This window comes from Aulonocara sp. 'chitande type north' Nkhata Bay, linkage group LG17 (genome assembly GCF_057382095.1).
Source record: "Aulonocara sp. 'chitande type north' Nkhata Bay isolate Kocher_YH1m ecotype deep benthic linkage group LG17, A_spYH_male_GT1.1, whole genome shotgun sequence".
NCBI classification, from domain to species: domain Eukaryota; kingdom Metazoa; phylum Chordata; class Actinopteri; order Cichliformes; family Cichlidae; genus Aulonocara; species Aulonocara sp. 'chitande type north' Nkhata Bay.
In genome coordinates this window covers 5,634,678-5,659,502 of record NC_141360.1, presented here as the reverse complement: position 1 = coordinate 5,659,502, position 24,825 = coordinate 5,634,678, and the positions used below count along the sequence as shown (strand labels likewise).

At 39.2% G+C, this 24,825-nt stretch overlaps 2 protein-coding genes across 3 annotated transcripts in view; one reads left to right on the top strand and one right to left on the bottom strand.

Annotated features, from left to right (window-relative positions):
* The window catches only part of slc13a4 (solute carrier family 13 member 4), a 27,846-nt gene extending 4,878 nt beyond the window's left edge, over positions 1 to 22,968 (top strand). The window contains exons 2-16 of one of the 2 annotated variants that reach the window (XM_086269976.1): positions 2,340 to 2,468; positions 9,409 to 9,545; positions 9,662 to 9,837; positions 10,010 to 10,073; positions 10,317 to 10,356; positions 10,523 to 10,609; positions 10,732 to 10,916; positions 16,050 to 16,169; positions 16,411 to 16,512; positions 16,736 to 16,837; positions 17,082 to 17,188; positions 17,477 to 17,598; positions 17,859 to 18,020; positions 19,898 to 20,035; positions 20,205 to 22,968. In XM_086269976.1, coding sequence (XP_086126102.1) covers positions 2,340 to 2,468; positions 9,409 to 9,545; positions 9,662 to 9,837; positions 10,010 to 10,073; positions 10,317 to 10,356; positions 10,523 to 10,609; positions 10,732 to 10,916; positions 16,050 to 16,169; positions 16,411 to 16,512; positions 16,736 to 16,837; positions 17,082 to 17,188; positions 17,477 to 17,598; positions 17,859 to 18,020; positions 19,898 to 20,035; positions 20,205 to 20,342 — 1,809 coding nt within the window. In that variant the 3' untranslated portion in view covers positions 20,343 to 22,968. Of the gene's footprint in view, positions 1 to 2,339; positions 2,469 to 9,408; positions 9,546 to 9,661; positions 9,838 to 10,009; positions 10,074 to 10,316; positions 10,366 to 10,522; positions 10,610 to 10,731; positions 10,917 to 16,049; positions 16,170 to 16,410; positions 16,513 to 16,735; positions 16,838 to 17,081; positions 17,189 to 17,476; positions 17,599 to 17,858; positions 18,021 to 19,897; positions 20,036 to 20,204 lie in introns of both variants that reach the window. The other variant, XM_086269975.1, reaches the window with a different exon arrangement.
* coa6 (cytochrome c oxidase assembly factor 6) lies at positions 22,948 to 24,825 on the bottom strand. The gene is made up of 3 exons (XM_086269980.1): positions 24,638 to 24,825; positions 23,858 to 24,003; positions 22,948 to 23,643 (listed from the first exon to the last, which is right to left on the bottom strand). Coding segments are annotated over exons 1-3 (246 nt in total). The 5' UTR covers positions 24,639 to 24,825; the 3' UTR covers positions 22,948 to 23,544.

Genomic DNA, 24,825 nt, shown 5'->3' with positions numbered 1-24,825 from the left:
AGGCAGCTGCACCTAATGCCTGGAAATGCCTCTTAAATCTTTAGGAGCGTTTCCAAAAAGTAAGCACCTGTCTTTAGAGTAAAAACCTGTGTTGTCAACAGCAAATCAAAAACAGAGCAACGTCAGAGCACATTTTATGCTTCTGCTTATTTTCTGTTAGAGTGGTAGATGCTTGTTAAATATGGCCAGTGCTTCATATAATGAGAGCTTTGTATGTGCAAGTAATCCCTGTGAGCCAACAGCTCCGGCTTTAAAATGCTCTAAATGCCCCTTTTGAGACATTTTAACATTTTTGGCTGTCTGTGATATCAGTTAGAGCAGAAATAGGGAGTCGTCTTCACACACTGGGGTTAAGGTTAAGATGTGGAGTTCCACAGGGTTTCGTGCTAGGACCACTTCCGTTTACATTATAGATACTTCCTTTAGGCGGTATTATTAGAAGGCATAGCATACATTTCCATTGCTGTGCAGAGGATACCCAGTTTTATCTACTCACAAAGCTAGATGACCAGTAAATTTAACTGCAGGAACGTCTTATAGACATAAAGACCTTACTCCATCTGTGCAATATGTCTAAAATTAGAAACAGCCTGTCTCGGAGTTATGCTGAAAAACTATTTTACCATCACTCTGCAACATTTATTACTTCTAGACTCAACTACTGTAATTCATTTTTATCAGGCTGTCCTAAAACTGCCTGAGAAGTTTTCATTTGATCCAAAACACAGCAACAGACAAGCTGACATAGACTACAAACAGAAAGCATATTTCTCCCATACTGCCTCTTCATTGGCTCGCTGTTAAATCCAAAATAAATTTAAAATCCTTCATGTCACATAAAATATCTTGAATAATCAGACCTATCAATAGTACTGTAAGGTAGTTTTTTAAATAAATAAATGTGGTAGTTGAAAATAATAATAGGCTTTTAAATATTTACTTGCTTGTTACTGTTTCTATACTACTTCTACAGCTATTAAAACTTTTAATATAGCTATTAAAATGGCTTATTGTAGCTTTATAATAACATTAGTTGCATAGCACGTTTCAAAACACAGAGTTGCAAAGTGGTTCACAGTTTGAATACAAACACATGATAAACACACTGAAGATCAATATGCATATTCAAACATACTGAGCCGCCTTAAAAATGGTCTGCGAGCAGCAGATTACCAACAAGCATTCTCTCATATTTCTTGTCTTCATTGATATGTTGATCGTCAAACTGTAGTTTGGCTATTGTGTTCCTTTTGAACACCATTTTTTTTCTTTTGCACACTGGCCACATTTGTACAGTCTCTTTGTGGTTGTTGTCACATGCACTGAGGCATCTGTGCTTACCTGTGGATATTTTGAAACTTCAAAGTTTCAGGGTTCTTTTACAATGTCTTTGAATTGTAATAATGTACATGGGTTTTCTTGCAACATAATGTAAACAGCAGGCATGGATAAGCTTGACTTCTGAAAAGGTTTTTTTTTTGTTTTTTTGTTTTTTTTTAAATGGGAGTTCAAGCAGGTCTGGACATGGTTCACGCTGAAGTCCTGTGGCTAATTCTCCTCCCTGTGGGTTTATTAACTTGAGATTAAGTGACCTGCTACAAGCGAAATGCTATACTAAGCATTCTTCAGTACAGACTCCAGCAGCGTTTGATAGAAGCTAATATGAAATCTGTGTTCAACAAAAGACTATCCAAGTCTCATATTATAACATAGTGATAACCTGCATATATAATAGCACTATGTGCACCCTGTCTATGACACATTCATTCTGACCTAAATTAAGCTTATTAAACATTAAGCATAATTCATTTGTGAACAAACTGTATTTTTCTGCGAAGCGAGTGTCAGCTATAAAAGGTCTTAACAAATGTCACGAGATTCAACTTTAGTTTTGAAGATTGGAGAGCGTGTCACTAAGCCCATTGGTGTTGCGACAGAGCGGTATGAGAGGCTGGCATGCTGACATTATATAACCAATAACAAGATTAATGTAATATCAGTGTGTGTGTGTGTGTGTGCTAGAGTTTTGTCAGAAAGAGTGTTAGTGTGTGTCCCAGTTGGATATTAAGTACAAACAACACTCCCCACTGCTGCCACAACAATAAACTCACACAATATTTGTACTTGTACTTGTAATGTATTCTAAAAGACTGTGCGCATCCATGTGAGCACATCCACACACACACATCCATGTGAGCACATCCACACATGGATGTGTGTGTGTGGACAATGTTGCTATCAATCTAAAATAATAATGCAATTGCTATAGAGACCTGTGTCTTTTTTTCTGTATTGCTTATTGTGTGGATGATATAGACAGACTTTTTTGGGGGTTGCAGGAGGCGTGTTGTGCTTATGTGTTGATGGTGACGGCCGTCTACTGGGTGTCTGAAGCTGTTCCCTTGGGTGCTGCTGCTCTGGTCCCAGCCTTCCTCTACCCGCTCTTTGGTGTACTCAAGTCCAGTGAGGTGAGTCCTTCTTTCCAGCTGATTGTCTGGTTTGAGCTTCAGTTCTCTGAAACCTGTCTTATAAACTCTATTTGAGATGCCAAATTAAGAGTGAGTTGTATATTGAAAATTGTAGCATCTATTGTGAGCTAAAAGTTTTGATTTTTCATAACTGCAGAGCCTGGCAGAGAAGGAGAGCAAAGAAAAACAAAGATCCTGTTTTTCAGAATGAACGCGACCGATTGTGGCAGTTTCACATAGTCGGGTTAGAACATGCAGAGCAGAGACACTATGACTATGACCTCATGCTTTAATGCGTTATAAGTGAAATCTTAAACTGATTGGTACAAGGTGCTAAAAGACAGTTCAGTGTCCCACAAAATACCTAAAATTTTGCTTGCATGTTTGAAAATTGGAGGAAGTTTTAGCATCGCCTGCTCTCAATTTCTGAAAAGACAATATCTTAATCTTAGTGTCATTCTGTGCACCAGTGAATGCTGTGTGTGCTGATTCCACTTTTCTGTCTTTGTATGGAGATTTTCACATCATGTTTCTCGGGTTTTCAATGTGTCTTGTGATTAAAATGCCCGTTTGAACATTGAAAAGCACTGTAAAATAGGATAGACAGTCACGCTGAACGAAGCTTCTGACCTTCACAGGACTGAGTGCTTAACTCTTTCATGAGCACATATGCAATGTGTGTAATAACATGATTAAAACTATATGTTCAATAAATTGAATAAATGTTCTCATCAAATGCCACTACTCAAAGCTTAATAAAAAGGATATAGAAGAATAAACATAATATAAAAATGATATAATTCCCACACAGCCATGTGCTGCAAATCCTGCTACAGCACCATGCGTAGCTAAATATTTTCAAGGCAAATTACAGCTTTGACACAGTGCAGTAAATCTAAACGATAACAATTATTCTTTAATTTATTACATCCTAATTCTGGATGTCTTTTGTTAAAACTTTGCCTTATTATGCAAATATCCTCCTCCGTTCTTTCAGTTTGAAAAGGCACCAGGACTGAGACTCCTGTAGCAGTACAAAAGTCTTGGTCAGATTCTTGTTAAGGTTTTTGCTTTTTGCTAATTAAACAAGTGGGGCAGGGATAGCTCAGTAGGTAGAGTGGGTTCCCCATCGTCGGAAGGTCTGGGGTTCGAATCCACTGAAAGGCTACCCTGAGATACCCCTGAGCAAAGTACTGTCCCTACATGCTGCGCCTGCTTAGTGGCTGCCCACTGATTGAATGGGTCCAATGCAGAGAGAGTAATTCCCCTATGGGGATCAATAAAGTATACATTATTATAAGTGTTCTTGTAACTGTACAGTATGAGGCACAGGAGTCCCCAGTAGGTTTTTTTTTTTTTTTTTTACAAATTTCATCAATTTTTAGTGTTTACAGTTTTTATAAAGTAAAAATCTGCTGTACAGATCTCTATATATCTGTTTAAGTAGAGTTATGTCCATGTTAATAGGAAGAGGTTATTGAATAATTAAGAATATTCTCCTTAGAAACTGCATTGTCTTACTTTATTGTGGGTTTGCTACTTTTTTTCTAAAGCAACATTAAAGCAAGAAAAGAAAGAAAAAGGTGGTAGTAAAAATATACGTGCAGATCTATGGAACGCCAGGACTGCCATAATGAATTAATTAAATACACCATTAAATAATTAATTAAATGTGGCAATAATTAATTAAAATTGGAATTAATTAATTAAATAAATAGTTATGACACATGTAATTAATTAATTATTGACACATTTAATTAATTATTTATGTATTTCACATTTTAATTAATTATTGACACATTTAATTAATTATTGACACATTTAATTAATTATTTAATGATATATTTATTTATTTCATTTTGGCAGTCTTGGTGCCTGGCTCTCCTCATGAAATAATTTTATCTGTCAGCCTCACCCATCAAACTCAGGGGGCGGGGTTAACACTGCCCATGCAGCTTCTCTAACATTTGATTGGTTGCCGTGCAAAGTAAGTCAAAACAGGTCGATCCTAGAAAATCGATTGCTTGTGTAGACTTGGGGCAGCCAGTTATCCCAGAATGCAGATCAAATCACAAGCAGCAATGGTGGTGGTGTAGTTTTAAAATACCCCGTTTTTCTGTCACCAGCTACACTTTTAACAGTGTTTTAGCCGCGAATGTCGCGACGTATGTCTGGTCAGGTTGTCAACATAGAACATGTTTGCAAAAGTGCTCAGATGTTTTCAGAGATTTCACTAGCTCTGCTAACAATTAGCATGCAGAGTGCACCGAGGGGGTTACGTTAACCGGTTTGTTTACATATTCCACTCTCCGTGTTCCACATGTTGCATTCGCAGATTCTCATTTTCACCGAACGATCGTCTCTTTCCGCCTGGTCTTGTGTCTCTGTGCTTCTGTAACATAAAGAACGAGCTGACATTTTTCTCACGAAACCAGCGATCAGCTCAACAGACCCTCAGTTTACCTGCATGCGTCGTCCTCCTCATCTGTCAGCTGTTTAACACCTGCTGCTAATTCAAGAAACACGCCTAGTTACCTGGTGATAGTCACAGTTTAACTGGGCAGCCGGTGCTCGATATAACGCAATGTCAGCGCATTTTTCTGCACAAGATAAGTAAATATAGTGTTTTCCCCGAGCGCAGAGCTGCTGGAGCTCGTTTCCTTACAGAGCACTTTATAGGCGAACAGCTTCATCAGCGGCTGATGTCCAATCACCGGCACACAGCTTTGAAACCTCAGCTGAGTTTTAGCTCTCAGTGGTTAAACGCTGGACTTCATTCACTCAGGTTCTGTATGTCGGGTCACGTTTACTTCGCTGTTTTATTTACAACTGAGCAAATCGGTTTGGCTGAGGTTAAAGTTACGTTTCATAACTGCATAGTTTCACAGACGTTTAATGGTTCACTGGCACATGTGTTAGACTGAACTATCATCTAAATATCATCTGTTTTTTAATAGTTATTCAACTGTATTCTAAGCACCAGCTGTCTGTTAGAATGTGATTTTTTTTCTCTCTCTGTTGGCAGAGGTATAAAAATGCGCAGGAAAATCTGACATGCATGGCGAACTTCACCGACGATATTTAGGGAGGAATAAACACACATCAAACATAAATGAACCATTTGTCTGTCTCCATAATTGAGAGAATTTTCTCTTCTTATGTCAACACTCTCTCTCTCTTTTTTTTTCCTTTTTTTTGCTTTTTCGGTCATGTTATGTTTACCTGTCAAAGGCTTGTTACAAACTATGAAACACATTGTGCAGACTTCTGGATGTTAGAAGAAAACGAATACTGCTCATGAATGAGACTAAAGGCAGGAAGGTGTCCTTTAAAACTAAACATGTCAATAGGACCTCCCTATTTATATCATAGTTTATGATATAGCACGTGTATTTCAGTAATAGCCTGCTGAGGCCACTATACGTGCTGGCCTCATATCAAATGTGAAGGCAGACTGAGTCTATGTTTGACGTTTTTTATATCTAATCTTCCTTTTCAAACATTTAAACAGCAGCGAGTCTGCAGCTGAGGGAATACAAATTCAAATTGTCGGAACAGGTTTGCTCGTTTCTTGGATTCATTTGGTGATTTATTAAATGTATAACTGTTATTCTAATCTGCTGCTGAGTCTCTTACACTTTTCTTTATGCTGTATATTTTCACGTCTCTGGAATAGTTGGCAGTTAGATAGTCAGCTGGGAAACTTTGTGTTAACTCATGGAGCTGAGGATATCGTGGATATGCTGACCTCGCTGCGTGGTATACAGAGCGAGGTCAGCATGATTAATATTCACAATAAAAATATTAGCCGAACATCATGAAGTCTGTATGTGTTTCATAGTGTCGAACAACCTTTGTACAGTTAAAGCCAGCAGTTACTACATGACGGAAACTCTTTTATGTGTTTATACACAGGTCACGCTGATTACTGAACAAAAACCCAAAGATCAGATGTTAAACAGATTTATTTGCTCTCTCTCCTCCTTAAACATGTTTTTAATGTTAGTTATAATTCAGAATTGGCGACTGAAACACGTAGGACACATAAGAACATCAGGAAATAAAACATCGATAAATATAACCTCAGTAAAAGAAGTCAGCGGGGGTTACTACAGCTGTGTACCGGGGCCTGCGCTTTGTCGGTGGGATTGCTTGCGAGGCGAGCGGGTCTATCCCACGCTTTGCCGTGAGACTGGGCAGACATCTCCGAAATCATCGAAACACTTTTGCAAAGAGGCTGTATCTTGACAAACCGACCAGACACATGAAGATTAAACCACTACATTCTCGGCTAAAAAAATATTAAAACGGTATTTGGTAACACACAAACAGGGTTTTTCAAAGCTCAGTTCTGTTAGCTTCCACATGCCGGTTGTTGTGTGCTAGAAACAATGGCCACCAGGCCAAAGCAATGGTTTTGACTCGATCAGCGTTAACCCCGCCCCCTGAGTTTGATGGGTGAGGCTGACAGATAAAATTATTTCATGATGAGAGCCAGGCGTCAGGACTGCCAAAATGAAATAAATAAATATATCATTAAATAATTAATTAAATGTGTCAATAATTAATGAAATGTGTCAATAATTAATTAAAATGTGAAATACATAAATAATTAATTAAATGTGTCAATAATTAATTAAAATGTGAAATACATAAATAATTAATTAAATGTGTCAATAATTAATTAAAATGTGAAATACATAAATAATTAATTAAATGTGTCAATAATTAATTAATTAAATGTGTCAATAATTAATTAAAATGTGAAATACATAAATAATTAATTAAATGTGTCAATAATTAATTAATTACATGTGTCATAACTATTTATTTAATTAATTAATTCCAATTTTAATTAATTATTGCCACATTTAATTAATTATTTAATGGTGTATTTAATTAATTCATTATGGCAGTCCTGGCGTTCCATACAGATCAGACGGTGCATGGTTTTTGTGTTCTGGACTGTGCTATGTATGCTTAAAGAAATTTGGTCCACGTGTGTGCTCCTCAGACATACATCAGTTTTTTGATTTACAGTTCTCTGTTGCTTATCCTATTACACTCCAGTGTAAACCAGAGGCATGGTCAGTCAACTGTGAAGGTTTCATTAGACATGACTGAGTGGAGAGTGCAGATGAACCCGTTAACCCAGCACTCATCATCAGTACCCACTGATGTTCTTCACATGGCCACACCCAGCCTCTTTACGACCATTAACACCACTGCCGATCCTTAATACAGTACGATTGGCGTTACTGATAGTGGTGGCCATTGGCGTCAGTTCCCTTTTTTTTTCTTTAAAAAAAAATAATACCAGTAACAGTTTCCTCTCAATTAAACTCACCTTCATCATCTTTACCTTTGTTATCTGCATTACATAAAAACTGAGTCGTGACCAAAGCGCCTTGACAAACAGTGACAAAAGCTGCCTGTTAACACTGCTGTAAGCCGCTTGTGATGGTGTTCCATAAATATGCCAGCAGAGAGCTTTATGCAACATTTCCAGTCTATTATAGCACTTTCATTTTTTTGTAATCTCCTCATTTTCTGCTGCTTTAATGCTGCTAATTTAGAGATTAGATTCCATCTTCATCTGCTGCCACTCAAGAGTGGAATATAAGAGCATCAACAATGCACAGGATCTTATCTCATCCAGTTAACAGTTAAAGTTTTCTGCGGTCATAAGTGTTCCATAAAAAAGCTAGTATTTAAAGTGATTGGAAAGGACTATGACTTGGATTTGTACCTGCAAATTGAAATGAAAACCGATTAGCCGAGTTTCAGTGCTAAACAGCTGTGGAGGATAATCTGTACACTGTATGTGAATACTGTAGCAATGATTATGTGTCTGTTAAACCTGGAGCTGTCACTACTAAGCTTTGCATTAGCTAACACTGAGATTTTAGCTATTTTAGTCATTCCTTTAACTTAATAAACAGCTTAATAACAGCTGTTATTGTTACTGTGAAGCAGCTGATAGGCTTGGATGCATTCCAGCATCTGTCTGATTCCCATTCAGGCTAAAAGTTGGTTTCTTGTTTTTAAAAGTTCATTTATGGGATTTTGACATCTTATATGACAACAAACAGTGTGGAGAGACATTTTATAGGGCCTACCCTGTGTACTTTTGTTCCCAAGAAGACCAAAGTGTAAACGTTCAGCTGCCTGTATTATTACTAGGACTTCCTCTACCCACCACATCTCCCCAATCCTGAAGCAGCTTCACTGGCTCCCGGTTAAATTTCGCATCCATTTTAAAATAATCCTCTATACATTTAAGGCTATTCATTCTCTCTCTCCACCATACCTCTCCGATTTAGTACAGATGAACTTCCCATCCCGGTGCCTCAGATCTTCATCTTCTCTTTCTCTCTCTGTTCCTTCCGCTCGTCTGATTACAATGGGGGGCAGGACTTTTAGTTGCTCTGCCCCTCGACTTTGGAATTCCTTACCCCCTGACCTCAGAAATATTAGTTCATTCCCTCTTTTTAAGTCCACCCTCAAAACTCATCTGTTTAAAATTGCTTATGTTTAAACCTCTGTATGCTCTAACTTTTATCTGTTATTCTTATTATTGTGTATATTTCCAGTTTCTGTGTTTTTATCTGTTGTACAGTGTCCTTGGGTGCTTTGAAAGGCGCTATTTTTAAATAAAATGTATTATTATTAAGGAAAATTAAAAGATTTTAGGTGAGAGGTGAGTGCACTTGCAGACCTGTGAACGCTGCTGATGGGAAGTAGAGCAAATTAAGAACAACAAACCGTAAGTGCTGATCCTGTACGAGGGAGGGTGGACCGGGTGAAAGGAGGGTCTCGGAACTTCTTCCTGCCTACAACATCTCATTTTGTTTATTTTCCCAGCATCTGTTGAATTAGTTTGAAATGATGTAGACTTATCATTTGAAGTGATAATTTTTGTACCTCTGTGCGTGTTCAGGTAGCAGCAGAGTACTGCAAAGACACAACTCTGCTGCTGATGGGAGTCATTTGCCTGGCGGCCTCCATAGAGAAGTGGAACCTTCATAAACGGATTGCTTTGAGGATGGTGATGATTGCAGGGGCCAAGCCTGGCATGTGAGCATCACACTTTTGTACATTTAAACACTATAATGATGGTAAATGTAGTCATAATGTGCGCCCCCCCCACACACACACACACAAAAGTATAAAATGACCTCCTTCTTGTGCAGGTTGGTACTGGGCTTCATGTGCTGCACCGTATTTCTCTCCATGTGGCTCAGCAACACATCCACCACAGCCATGGTGATGCCCATAGCTGAGGCCGTCCTGCAGCAGCTGATCTGCACCGGTCTGGCAGACAGTCATGTCGACTCTGAAACAGCAGAGGTGCCTGAAGAGGACAGTGGTATGTCTGGGTCTGTCACTACATTTCTGCAAATATAACAACAGTGCTTGCACCAGTGTGGACATTAGCTAGAAGGTGCTGTAGCAGAGAGGGTCTCCTGTTAACAGGCAAACAGTCAAACTTTTCAAACTACTTCTGTCATTGACTTGACGATGCCCGTGTTTCTCTGCAGCTGTGCCAGACAAAGAGGAGAACCTGGACAAGAACCAGCTAGAGCTGCTCTACCGCAACAACTGGTATGTGTCTGTGGACATTTTGGGTCTTTATTTATGCAGTGTACACTCGATGATATGTGAATGTCTGTTTAAGTTGTCTACACAGGGTTCTGTGGTATTTCTGCAAGGATTTTACCTCTTTATCTGTGCTAATAAGTTACATCAAATGACTGTTTTCCTTCAGTCTCACTCATTTTAACCAAAGTAAAGTCAATTTTCTCTCACACAACCATACTGATTTTCTTTCTTCTCTTCTTATTTCAGCAATGACAACAATAAGCAGGAGCTCTCCACACTAAGTGACGTAAGTGACGTAAGTGACGTGTGTGTGTGTGTGTGTGTGCGTGTGTGTGTGCGTGTGTGTGTGTGTGTGTGTGTGCGTGCGTGCGTGCGTGAAGTACACAGAATGTGGAAATTAGCCACAGAAAAATCTATATGCTTTCACTGATTTGGTATTCTGTTGTTTTCAGACAAAAACCGCTGAGGTCAACGGTTTGGGTCTCAAGCCCATCTCAAACCAGGAATTCATAAAAAACATCAACGGCCACCTGCCACAGGTGAGCAGTGTGTCAGTGAAGAGGGTGGGCCAGAGCCATGTTGCTGGAAACAAGAGCTAGAAGCAATCTTCCTGATTGCTTCTCATGTTTGCTCTTCGTTTACAACATTTTCATCACTCTAGGTTGAGATTGAAATCCCAAATGTAAAGAGGGTGAAGATGAGAAGAGACTCCCAGTATCCCACCAAAAGGGATCACATGATCTGTAAATGCCTGTCACTAAGCATCACGTATGCAGCGACCATCGGAGGACTCATCACCATCACCGGCACGTCAACCAACCTCATCTTTGCTGAACAGTTTAACACGTAAGTATGCTCACGTATGTGGTATCTACACAAACGCTTGCTTATGTAATGATTTAAATAAGCTTCCAAAATCTGTTGACAGTAATATTAAATCTACTTTACAAACCGTTCAGAACCAGAGAGAGATGCTGGTCTGTAATGGCTTTGGATGACTGCAGACATCTCCTCAGTTCTCAGACATGTTTACAGCTTGGTTGATTTCTTGGCTGCTGTGTTCTCTATTTTGAAAAAGTTTATGTTAGCTGAGTGTCTGGGGCCACAAGAGATCAAACTAATCAGCCTCTACAGTGCTCACAGAGATGATTTCATCTGGCCACTGCCTGACAGAATGGCCTCCTTCATGTCACAGCTTGTGGACAAAGGTCAGGTTTTGATCTGTGTGGGATTGCGTGAGTGCTAGTAGTTGTGATGCTAACAGGGACAGCAACAAATCTAAGCAGTGTAAAGTAAAATCTCATAGATTAGAGATTTAAGCTTGAAATTCGTTGATTGTGTGTACTTATTCAGTTTAGTTGATCCAAAACTGGAGTCCATGCTCGTACAACAAGTGATAAACTTGACATCAGTTGCTTTGACAAGCATATTTGTACAGATTGTGGATGTGATTTTAGTCAGTGCTGCACAAATACAACCAAACTTATAAAAATAAATTCAAACATACAGACAAATTAAACAAAAAAGCCTTTTTATCTATGCTATGTGCTTTTGACACATTAGTATGTGTCTACACGAAGTGGAGGACTTGTCACTGTCAGTCCCATGATATGTGAATGAGGGCAGAGACGCTAACAAAGCAATGTTAGATTTATCGGAGGGTTATTTTAGTACCCGGCTAACTTTTAGAAGCTGAAAATGAGCTGTTTGTTTGCAGGTTTCTCTTAGCTAGCTACTTGTGGAGTTCCATAGGGTTCTGCCTGGGACCAGTTCTATTCAAATTATTCATTCATCACTTAGGCAGTATTCTGTGTACATTTTCATTGCTATGCAGATGATACCCAGCTTTATATATCCATTAAGCCAGATAACACACTCCAATTAATTAAAGTGCAGGGATTTCTTAAAGACATAATGACCTAGAAGACCTCCAATTGTGAGATTATTGTACTTGGCCCTTAAATATCTTAGAAACATTGTATGTAACCAGATATTTACTCTGGATGGCATTACCTTGGCCTCCAGTGTAATGACTACTTTCCTGCATTTGCATAAAATCTCTAAAATTAGAAACATCCTGTCTCAGAGTGATGCTGGAAAACTATTCCATGCATTTATTACTTCTAGGGTGGACTACTGTAAATATTCCTGAAAAGCTTTCAGTTGATCCTTTTTTTTTTTTTTTTTTTTTTTTTTTTTTGTTTGGCCTGTCCCGTTTGGCTCTTTTGCCATCAGAATTGTTGTCTAAAGGCAAAGAAAGATGCCCAACGGATGGAAAGATGCCCAACGGATTGATCAGTTGATCCTAAATGCTGCAGAAAGAGTACTGGGAAGGACTAGAAAGAGAGAGCAGATTTCTTCCACACTGGCTTCTCTTCATTGGCTCTGTCTGTTAAATCCAGAATTGAGTTTAAAATCTTTATCCTCACATACAATCAGGCTCTGTCTTATCTGTGAAACTCATAGTACTGTATCACCTCAGTAGAGCACTTTGCTCTCAGACTGCTGGCTTACTTGTGGTTCCTATAATATTGAAAATGGAATGGGAGGGAGAATCTTCAGCTTTCAGGCCCCTCTTCTATGGAAGTTCTGATTCAGGAGATAATCTGTCTCCTTTTAAAAGAACGCTTAAAACTTTCCTTTTTAGTAAAGCTTATAGTTGGGTCTAGATCAGGTATCCCTGAATCCTTCCTTAGTTAACCTGCTGTAGACTTAGGCTGCTAGGTTTTCTCTGTTATTGTAGGGTCTTTACCTTACAATATAAAGCACCTTGAGCCAACTATGGTTTGGTGCTATATGAATAAAATAGGATTGAATGGAACTGCAAACATATCATTACTCATAGCTTTCTGAATCAACTCTTTTTATTTTTAACTGATGATTCAGAAATGTAGTATCCTAAAACTGAAATCAGGATATTTGGTTTTATTTTTAAAGTCAGTTTATGTTGAAGTCTCTGACTAATTGCCAACGTTGGCTTGATCTATAATCTCAGTAAACATTTTCCTGATGAGTTTATGGTCTCCAGTCGCTATCTTAATTCTCATTGAATACACTGTAATGCTCATTTGATACATTATGGTCCCCATTAGAGTTAAAAAGGACTATAAAGACAAGTAGAGGCTGGTTACCATAATGACAAATAATACCCATACGAGATCTAGGTTAAAAAAATCCTGCTAGCAACATCCATCTTTTATGTACGTCTGTGCTGAAGCCTCACATCTTATAACTTTCTTCCACTTTTGTCTGCTGATGAAAGGCTGTTTTTTTTTTGTTTTTTTTTTAAATTTTTTTTTTAAGTGAGATACTTTAAAAATTTAGTTCTGTTTTTTTCTGACAGGACTGCATCTTTGAATTATTACCCCCTCCACTGTACGCTTAATTGTTCTCTGTCTCCATTTGTACATAATTTTGCGGTAATAGAAGCTGGATTTTGTGTTTCAGTGGTGAAAGTTCTGCTCTTATTAAAGATACTCGTGTAAACTGGGTTTCAACTATTTAAACTGTGCAACGAATCCAGTGTTTCATGGCTCCAGAGCCCCACCAGCAGACTGTCAGCGTTTTTAAATGTGTCTCTTTAGTACGGATCATAAAATTTAACCCAGCACAGGAAATCCTGATGGACACTGACACTGATGTTGTCAACATATTATGATTTTTATTACTTTAGTTCTTTTTAAAATGCAATTTGGTGTTAAGATGAAATCTTAAAAGCTCTAGAATAGTTTCATACTTTTATTTAATTTATTGTGTTCTTGTTTTTCATAAATGAAACTTTCTATTTGCCTGAAATATCTCATTTTTTTCTCTCTGCTGTTATTTTATATAGAAACTCATGGTTCCCAGAGGTCTGTTTTCCCTGATTCTTTCTGTCGAGCTATGAGGTTGATGGGGTTTTCCCCTCATATTATCTAGGTGATGGGATCTGTAAAATTTGATGCAGATATCTATGATCCTCAGAGGATGACAAGCAGCCCAGTCATTTTCCCATACTTTTTATTGGCTCGCTTTCACTTTTCCATCCACGATGAGAATGCCCGGAGGTCAGAGAAGGCATGGCAGAGTTGTTTGTGCAGCAGATACGTGATCACCGTATTTGCATGTCACCTTTACTCTGCTTAGCGTCGTTACAGAGCAGTGAAGCATATCAGAGCAAACACACTTTATTACCTATATAGCTTTAAATGAAACAACAGTGGAGACCAACAACTTGTCTTATAGCTTAAAGTGCACTAATCATAAACTACTGATACACTACACAGAGGGCTATTAATGTTGATGATATGGTCTCCTCACAGTTTTCTCAGATTTCTTTTTCTCTGTGGAAAAAAGGGGGAGGTTATCCTCACCTATCCCAGCTGTCACTGGGTGGAATTAGGGTACAGAGATCACCAAGGATACATAGTTAACTGAAAAAACAACAACATTTTAATTAGCTAAAATAAGAATAAAAACTTAATCTTTGAAAAAACAAACAACTGAAACCATTTATGAGCTTAGAAAGCAACAGTGAATGTCATTTAGTTCCAGTGGATTCTAGATTCAAAGTATCTCCAAATCTGAGCAACTAACACCTAAACATTCCACATCAGGGACGTCAAACTACACGGTGGGCCACTTTGATCGTATCAATCGTATCAGCGAATCAACCCTTTCTGTCAGAATAAAGACATTTCACTCAACATTTAATCCCTGATAACTCTTAATATCAGAAAAAGAAGTCCAGTTTCAACAGTACATTTCAACTTTTCTACATGACAAATGTGTTAAATTAAATAGATGTTCTAGTTAATCACAGAAAATATAGTAAATCTTGAAAAACAGGAACATTTTTGTCATTTTCCTGTGTATCTGTTGTATGAATGGCAATGGAGAAGGTTTTGTCAGTAGGGAAACCTGGAAAACTTCTCAAAATACAGTCAGAAGTTCCTAATTTATACACATTTTCCAAAACCTTCTAGGATTGGAGGAGTTGCTGGGCTAATTCCGGCCCCCGGGCCTTATGTTTGAAACCACTGTTCTAGATGTATGAACAGCACTACTCTTTAAACATGAATACATTTAATTAGGTGATAAACTTACCTTTCAATAGGTTATCAATAAAGGGTTGTAAATATTAATAGTATATTGCAGAAGTGTGTAGCAACCGTGTGGTTAGAGCAGGTCGTCTACTACAGTAAGGGGAAGGTTGGTAGTTTGATTCCCCCCTGGATGCTCCAGGCTGCATGCTAAAGTATCCCTGAGTTACTCCTCATATGAGTGTGAATGTGAACTTAGATGTAGGGCATTAATGGATACTTTTTGGCTGCTCTCTTATCCACAAGGGGGCGCTACACAAGTCCCTCCACACATTTTTTGTTATAGCAAATGTTACGCCAGATACCTTCCTGATGCAGCCCCAAAGGGATTTGTGTCTCTTCCCGGGATTGAACTAATATCTTCCACTTGTTAGGTGAATGTGTAAAGATATTACAAAGCTTTATATATAAGGCTGAATATTAGAAAGTGGCATCCTTTCTGGCATGTCATGTTGGTTCTCTTCTTTTAAAATAGATAGATGCTGCTGCTTTACTCTGTAACTGCGTTCTGCTCTATAGAAGCTTCTTAAGTGTTTCTTAAGAGAATTTCGGTGACCCATTATGGCTTCTGTCCAGTAGTGTAGTATAGCTCTCTGAGCTGTGATAGTCACAGTCTTATCAGTGTGGACAGTCAGCTGTAATGCTGCACAGATAAGTAAATGAGAATGACAACATCTGTCAGTCAAAGCAAACACACGTGACCGAGGCTGATGTGAGTTAATCGGCTATTTTTAAACGTGATAAGGTTCCATTTTTATCAGCCGTGACACATGCCGTCACAAGTCATGAGGCTCAGCCCCTAAAGAGCCAGTGTGTAGCAATGCGTATATTACACATTAAAGTGAAATGAATACCGATGAGTGTGGTTTAAAGCTGCTGTTTCCAACTGTCTTTCCAGCCGTTATCCAGACGCAAAGGTGATCAACTTTGGCACATGGTTCATCTTCAGCTTCCCCATCGCCATCATCATGCTGGTTCTCACCTGGCTGTGGCTGCACTTCCTTTTCCTCGGCTGCAAGTGAGTGCCCGTTCGAGGATCTTTGTGTGTGTGCTGTGTTGCTAGTTGCTGTGCTAATGGTCACAGGCAGGGGTGTGATTACAGAGGTGGGTCTCCTACTTGCCCACATCTCCATGTTGTCATTATGGACTCATGGTAATCCTGCTGCCTGTATGTTGTTGAGGCTACAGCTTGAAAAGCACAAAGCGACCGTATCAGGTCACCGTGTGGTTGATCTTGTTGTTGCTGTCTGTGTGTTCAGCTTCAGAGAAACCTGCTCACTCAGTAAGAAACGCAAAACCAGGAGAGAGATGCTGTCAGAGAGGAGGATCCACGAGGAGTACGCAAAGCTGGGACCCATCAGGTGTGTGCCAGAGCTGAAACGATGCAAAATAATTTCCCGAAATTCCAACTCTGATGTCAACTCTTCCACTTTTTATGTATATTTAAAGGACTAAATTCACCTGTGTGTAAATATAAGCTATGCATTTGCATCTTACTCACGAGCCTAGACGTGACATTTTGTCCCCATCGTGTTGTCACTCATGTAATTGTTGCTGACGCGCTTTTGTGGATTGTGTGTGCAGCTACCCAGAGGTGGTGACAGGTGTTTTCTTCATCCTGATGACACTGCTGTGGTTCACCAGAGAGCCTGGCTTTGTGCCCGGCTGGACGTCGCTCTTTGAAAAGTAAGTACTGATAATGTCGCGCCGGATCACCACAAACGTTCAGAAGTGTTAGTGGTCAGACACTTTAGGGAAGCACTGGTTCTCCGTAACAAATACACACCCTGTCACATAGAGTAGGTATAATAGACACTTAGTAAGGAGTGCTTATGCTCTTTTCATACACCATATTTTTGATTTTTGGCCTCTGTTAGAGTACTTTTGCATTATCTGTTTTATATCTGTGTATTCTTAATTTCTCTCTCAGGAAAGGCTACAGGACTGATGCAACGGTGTCTGTTCTTCTGGGCTTCCTCCTCTTCCTCATCCCTGCCAGGCGGCCCTTCTCTTCCTCCTCTTGCTGTAAAAACTCAGGTCAGCACTCGAGCACCTTTGGGTTGTCTCATCAGGGCTCCATTTGGTGGCTTTAAAACATATTGAATAATAAAAAAGGGCTCAGTGATGTTGTTCAGCTAGCTTCGTTAACATTCGTATACTACCTCAGATTATTTTAACAGCACATTACAGATGTTGTGAGCCATTCATTTGAGATTTGGTAAAATAAATGACTTTTCAAGTGTTTGTCAACCACAAGTATTACATGATATTATTCCCCCAGATCCTGCTCTATTGACATTTTTTTCTGTCAATTTAAAATATTAGATGATGATTCAGAGTCTGACCCACTGGCTCCCATGATCACCTGGAAGGACTTCCAGAGACTCATGCCGTGGGAGATCGTCATCCTGGTTGGTGGAGGCTATGCACTGGCAGCGGGCTGCAAGGTACTACGAATATATGTCTGTGTGTTCTTGTATTACTCTACTGCTCTGGCATCATAGCATCTGGGTAATCTGAATCTGCGATCCATTTTCACCATTATAAATTTCTTGATTACTTTGATGGAGTTAATGTGATTTCAACACGTATCTACAAGAGACTGTAGCTATAAAAGAGAAGAATCATTTCACATATTATTACATTAGGTAATGGTGGGGATATGAACAGCATGTAGAAAGCTGATTAATGTTGCGTGTGTGTGTAGGTGTCCGGCCTGTCAGTGTGGATTGGCAGACAGCTGGAGCCCATGAGTGGTCTTCCTCCCTGGGCGGTCACCCTGCTAGCCTGCCTGCTGGTTTCTGCGGTCACCGAGTTCGCCTCCAACCCAGCAACTCTCACCGTCTTCCTGCCCATCCTGTCTGCGCTGGTACGACATATTCTCTTTCATATCGCAACACCTGTTCCTCATTAATGATCATAAAAATGTCATAAATCATTAAAAACACTCACATAAATGACCTGGAGGATATTCAGTCTAACAGGTCTGCACTAATGTGCTGCTTGAAAATACTTTTTCATTTTTAAACTGTGCTAATTACTTCTGATGTGGGCCACGAATTTGAATAATCTTTACCAGGTGGTCTAAATAGTACTGGTTACATAACCATTACATAAGTGCGTGCGTGTAACAGTGCAAACAATGTAAAGCTTGAGGCAAGTGGCACTGATTGTGAGGCCGAGTTCTCTTTTTATATACATATAGATATCTAAAACATATGGAAGCCCGTTTCCGCCACTAAATAAAAACAAAGAAGCTAGTATCCATAACTCGAAATTTCGAGTTACTTTTCTCAAAATTTCGAGTTACTTTTCTCAAAATTTCGAGTTACTTTTCTCAAAATTTCGAGTTAGCTCTGCCAATCAAAAATATACGTGAATGAGGTCACTTTCTTGTTACCCGGAAGCATATGGCGCAGAGGACCGCACACTCAAAAACGGATCCCAACAAATTGGCGCTTTCGCGAGTATGTTTGCTGATAGTAACACCATGTGATTCAGCCAATAACACAGGGATTTCATCATTTGTGAAGCCAGGCTGAAAACACTCAGCAATCTGTGCATTCACGACTGGATGTAATACTGGTAGCTTAGCTGTAGCATTTGTAGCTGAGGGCTTCAGCTTCCGGGTAACAAGGAAATGACGTCATTCACGTAGATTACTGATTGGCAGCGCTAACTCGAAATTTCGAGTTACTTTTCTCAAAATTTTGAGTTAATAAATCGAAATTTCGAGAAAATAACTTGGAATTTTGAGTTATGGATCCTTTTTTTTTTTTGTATTGGCGGAAACGGGCTTCCATAAAAACAACCTGTGTTATTTATACTCTTATACTATACTGGGATAGCAGCACAAACACATGTAAGAGTAGGGGAAAAATATTTGTGCATCTGCACATTATGACCCTTTTACTCAGAACCCCCCCCAAAAACTGCTGTACTGGCAATAATCCATTTTAGCTGTCAGTGGTGACGTTTTCTCACCAGTACGTCACAAGCCATTTTATTGCAGAATGGCGCCTGTTCCTCGTGCACTTACTCATAAAGTGCACATCAAGGCTCTTTTTATTTCACAGCAGGTGCCATAATACTTCACCTCTGTCCAGTTGTTAACTGATGATGTATGAACCCTGCTTCCGGCTCCAAACTACACTGCATTCATTAAGGCTAAAGTCTTTTTTTTTTAACATGTTTTAATGATTTTTGTCTTGTTCTATGTAATCTCAACCGGCCCTTAAAATATAGTCAGTGATGTCTGTCGGCTTCTGTGGGTTTTTATTACCACTCTTGTTGCATGTTTTAAAGTTCAGTTTAAAAAAAAGAACTAAAAAAAAAACAACCTTAAAATGCTTACCATTGTAACAGCAGATAAAATTGTACATGTGCAATTTTTTTTTTATTTTTCCCCACATTGCAAAAGTATGACATCATAGCGACAGGATGGGTCAGTTGTGACGTTAATTCTAGACAAACATTTTTATGATTATATTATGTGAAAATGTTGTTTTTAAGTGTCATATCAACTTTTGTAGCAGTTGGTAACTCTGACCTTCTCTTTCTCCCATTTGTTAAATTTTTCTTTATCATCCTTTTTTCTTTTCTCTTCCCTCCTTCTACATTTTTCCGAGTTATCTATAACCTCTGTACTCCCAACCATTTCACCTCTCCTCTTCGCACTTGTCTTTTTTCTTCATTACTCTCTCTTTACCCCCTTTGTTCTTCTTCATTGCGTACTTCTCTGTCCAGTCGGAGACTCTGCACATCAACCCCCTCCACACTTTGATCCCTTCCACCATGTGCGTGTCATTTGGGGTCATGCTTCCAGTGGGGAACCCCCCCAACGCCATCGTCTTCAGTTACGGCCACGTGCAGATCAGGGACATGGTACGACACACAAACACACACTCACTGTCCCACAATCTTCTTGCACCTGCGGAATCAAAAGACTTCCGGGAACAGCGTATCCAATTCGAGGCTCTTTTTATTTCGTACTATGTGGCAAACAGAAACTCTTGATGCTTACTGAAGTAATTTTTCTCCTCCTCATCTCCAGGTCAAAGCAGGTTTTGGGGTGAATCTGATTGGCGTGGCAGTGGTAATGTTGGCCATCACCACCTGGGGGGTTCCACTCTTCAATCTGACTGAGTTCCCAGCCTGGGCACTGGCCAGGAATGTCACTGGGAGCTTATAACTAACAGTGGGCAGGTGCTGGTGGTACAAAGCGGGGATGAACTCAAAAACAGATGAGGAAGAGACTGGGCAAGTGTTGCGATTGCTCAGAATTATACTGATTAAACAGACCTTAAAAGAAGAACATGGATGTGGTGAGAAGGAGAAGAAGTGGAGAAACAACCCTCACCAGCTGCTTAGATATACTATTATATACTGGCCATACTGGTGTGTTACAAGGAATGTTAAACGCCTTTGGCCACTGGAGGACATTAAACTCCAACTGAAACGTTAAAAAATCAAGAACTGATTTAGTTTTTTTGATTTGTAGTAGAAGAAAAATGATAAGTTACAGTTTTACAGTAAACCTGAAATACATTTTCAGATCTACAACATCCTTTCATTTCACTGTTTTTAGATAGAAATAAGCTACATAAGGCCACTGTAGACAAGTCTCTTTTTATTGCATGTTTGCTGAACTTAAACATTTCCAATGAAATATACTTTTTACAACTAAATTGAACACATTTCAGCATTTCTGGAAAAAATCGGTCTTGTCTTTCGTGTAAGAGGGAAGAAGTGGTTGCTGGATTAAAGCGAGAAAAGAGCATGAAAAGAGAAATCTACCGTGGCTGCCAGTGTACTGTATATGTAGAGCTACTGTACTTTTTACGTTGAACACCGTGGGCCTTCCTTACACATTTCATGCACATTCTTACCAAAGTTTCTGAAGCTGCTTTTGTGTCCTAAAATGCTGTGAACGTTACAATTCTTGTTGCTACATGTTACTCGAACACTGCAGTGCCTTTTACAGTGCCTTGTGTTAATGAATTTACACGCTACTTTAACATGACCTACTATCAAACTTCTTATCCCAACAGTGTTCATGTCTTCCTGTGATGTCAAAGCACACTCCACCCTCATCCTCACCCTGGTTGCGGTAGTTTTAGTCAGTTTTGCTTAGGAAGATTCATAAAATGAATGATGTGCACCTGGCAGCCATAACAAGAGCAGCTTAAATGGTAAATACTAAATAAGGGGGCTTCCTTTAGCATATCTAGAGATGCCCTGGTGGTGACCAGTCGGCAACCCCCTGGGACCCACCGCTAGGAAAAATATTCCCTGACTCCACCAGCCATCTGGCAAATAAAAGTGTGACTCCTAGTGTATCACAGACATGATACGTGAGTTTCTGAAATGTCTTACATCATCAGTGTGACCTCCCCCCCCCCCCCAAATTGTAAAGAAATTGCACAGTACATTTTTAAGCAAAAAAAGAAAAATCTGATGTAGCAAATATGGCACAATTTAAATCTCAGATATTCAAATGATTATTTTATTAATTAACAATAATTGTCAGAAGGTTCAATAAAGTCCATTTTCAAAAAATCAGGTTAATGTGCCCTTTAAAAGTGTGTCAGTTTTAATGTTACCTCAGAAGACCAGCTGGAAGCACAGGACCACGGTTCTTTTACTTCCATGAAGGCCAAGGAAAAATGATCAGAAAGGCATAAAAGTTGGGGTTTTTGTGACTACTCGACTGCAACCAGCCTTTTTACCTTTCTCCTTCAATCACATAACATAACGAAGTTTAGAAAAGATGTATTTACGCTAAAGACTTGAGCTGCCTTCAGTTACTTTTTGCTCGACCTATGCCAGAACTTTCTTTTCCTAATTGCAGAAGCTTATAGACCAACTCTGGTCATTACCCAGTGAACCCAGCAGGGTGTTTGTCTTTGTCTCTGCGCTCCTGATTTGCATTCATGTCACATGTTGAAAGGATCTGGAAATTTTTAAAGGTAGATCAAGTCGAACAAGATAATTTACCTACTTATTGAAGTATGAGCTTTAACTGTGGCGCTCATGTTAGTCAAACATTAACAAAGGATCTTTATGAAATACAGAAAGCTTTTTTAGTAACTGCAGAAAAATTGGTTTCACGAAATCGTTCACTTGTCGCACCATAGCGTGACCGCTTTTTGTACTTTTTCATTGTCTCCTGGGAGGAGCAACATTTCTCCTGGCATGTAAAGAAAAAAAATGAAATGCCACTGTGGGAGGCCGCAGACTCCCTCTGGGTACTGGTTCTTTAATGCAGCACGCAAAGAAAGCATTTAAGGAAAAGACTGTGCAAGCAAGGAGTGGAAGGGTGTAGTAGTTTGTTCAATCAACTGTCAAATCACAAAAAAGGTTTGCACAGAACACTCACTGTACTGTGCAAAAATGTAAAATATATGCCTTTATATATTTGTACACAGATTTTAAGTGTCATTAGTCACTTTTTTTTTTTTTAATATCACGGCATTGTAAGTACAGTATGGGCCTTTAGCGTAGCCTCAATCAGAAGCATGTCTTTTTCTTGTGTAATTTATTGACTTCTCCTGAAGGTTTCGTACATCTCAGTCGTGTTACAGCAGTGACCTTTGACCCAGGGGCCACGCTCTTCTGTAAATACTTTAAAGACTTGTAATATAAGCATACTATGTCCTTGCCTGTTTCAAATGAGCTGTAACATTCTTAAGTTTTGTTTGACCCTGATAGTGCATTCATATCCAGCCACAACACAACCTAGGAGTCAAGATGATCCAATATTACTTCATGTGCAACAATAAAACCACTAAAACCACTCTGTTGTTTTGATTTATTCTTGAACGACACAAGTCATTCAAGCTTTCAAGATTTTCAAAAAATGAGAGTAAAGAGTTTAAATCTCCACTATCAGATCAGCTCTTATTTGCAAATCACATATTTTTAAGAAAAACACCAGGCAGACGCAAAAGCAGAACAGATTCTCTGTTCTGCTGAGAGAAATACGTGTTAGGGAAAAAAATTGTTTTGCTTGAAGAGAACCACAGAAACATTAATATTGGACAGTGTTGTGAGAACTAATGGCAACAGGTTGAATGTGAGACTTCAGAATTCCAGCAGGAGGTAATGATAGTAAAATCTGTCCAAAATGACACGTTACTTTGAGGTGAAATCCTACTGGACTCCATAACTCTAGACTCTTTAGCATTTCTGGGGATGGAAGATATGAGGATTTTCAAACAGGTCCCTTGTGCTGCCACTTGTATTTCCTAAAGCAGCCTTTATTTTTAAAAATAAATAACATTATTAGTTTGATCTTCACGCACTCTGTCCGCAACAAAGCCACAAGCTCCTGTCCAAGTCCTGCACCTCAGCAAACCCAGGCCAACTTGCAGCTCTTGATGGTTTCTAGGTGATTAGGATGCCCCCTGGGGGCCTTCAGCAGGTGTGAATCCCTCTGTCTGCATCTTCTCCTTGTATTTCAGGAAGTCTCTCCTTTTGGTAAAATACTTCACCTGCAGGGGAGAATGAAAAGGAGCAAGAAGCTACTGAAGGCTGACAATCTTGTTGCTGCTTAGGTTCTTTAAAATGTTCTCTAAATGTCTACATTTAACTTAAAGTTTCCAAAATTGTCCAATAAACACTGTCGGCTGCTCATCTGTGACACTGCTATCGACACTATCTGCAACCCTAACTTCAACCATTAATAAAAAAGATGGGATATTTTACCCACTGGGCCGGGCATTTGGCCTCAAATTCGCTCTGGAACCTCTGGCACGATGCAACATTGTCATCATTATCATCCAAACACTTCCAGAGATGATCCCTGGCATCCCAGCAGGTCTTCCTTTCTGCTGAGTTTGGAGCTGTCATCACTGCCCCAAACACAAAGAGAAAATTAATCATCAATAAAACAGAAATTTTAATAGCTAATGACTTAGCACAGGTAAACTGTTAAAATATAACAGTTTCTCTACCACAGAAATCTATTCTAGTCAGGAAAGTCCCCTCATCCATATAACAGTTAATCTAAGCTTTGTATATACAGTTGGGTAAACTTTACCTTCACATATTGTCCAGGTTTTCACAACTTTCTGTGTTCACACTGAAAAAACAGCCTCAAAAAGAACTTGCACATCTTCTAAGCCTGCTTTAATACCAGACTGCAACCTTACACAACAACAGGTGCTGTGGCAAAAAGTCAGACAACAATTAATTTCCGGTATTTGCCAAAAATGACTATATTTCATCTGTTGTAAATGACTGGACTAACTGATTGGATATAATGTGGGTGCAAATACAAAGAGTCATAAAAATACTTGCAAAATAATCATTATTTTTTATATATAACACCTTTATAAATCCTCTTGAATACAGTTTATTTACCAATATAAGCAAACATATTGGGCACTAAAAAAGCAGAGAAATATTAGAAATGACTTTTGTGGCACCACACCGGTAGCTGCCAAACCAACTTCACCTGTATAAACTTAGCTAAACGTCACTCACTGAATAAAAACGCGGAAACCTCTCAGAGCACGTCTCCCTTCAGTCTCCCGCGTTCACTCCATAAAGCCCGACCACCCGCACAGAGCTACTTGTACTCCACAAACGACAGACAGACTTTTGTAACCTGCTCGGGTGTTTGTAGCGTAGAGCAAAGTGAAGGACGCTCACAGAGGCGCTTCCTTGTCGCG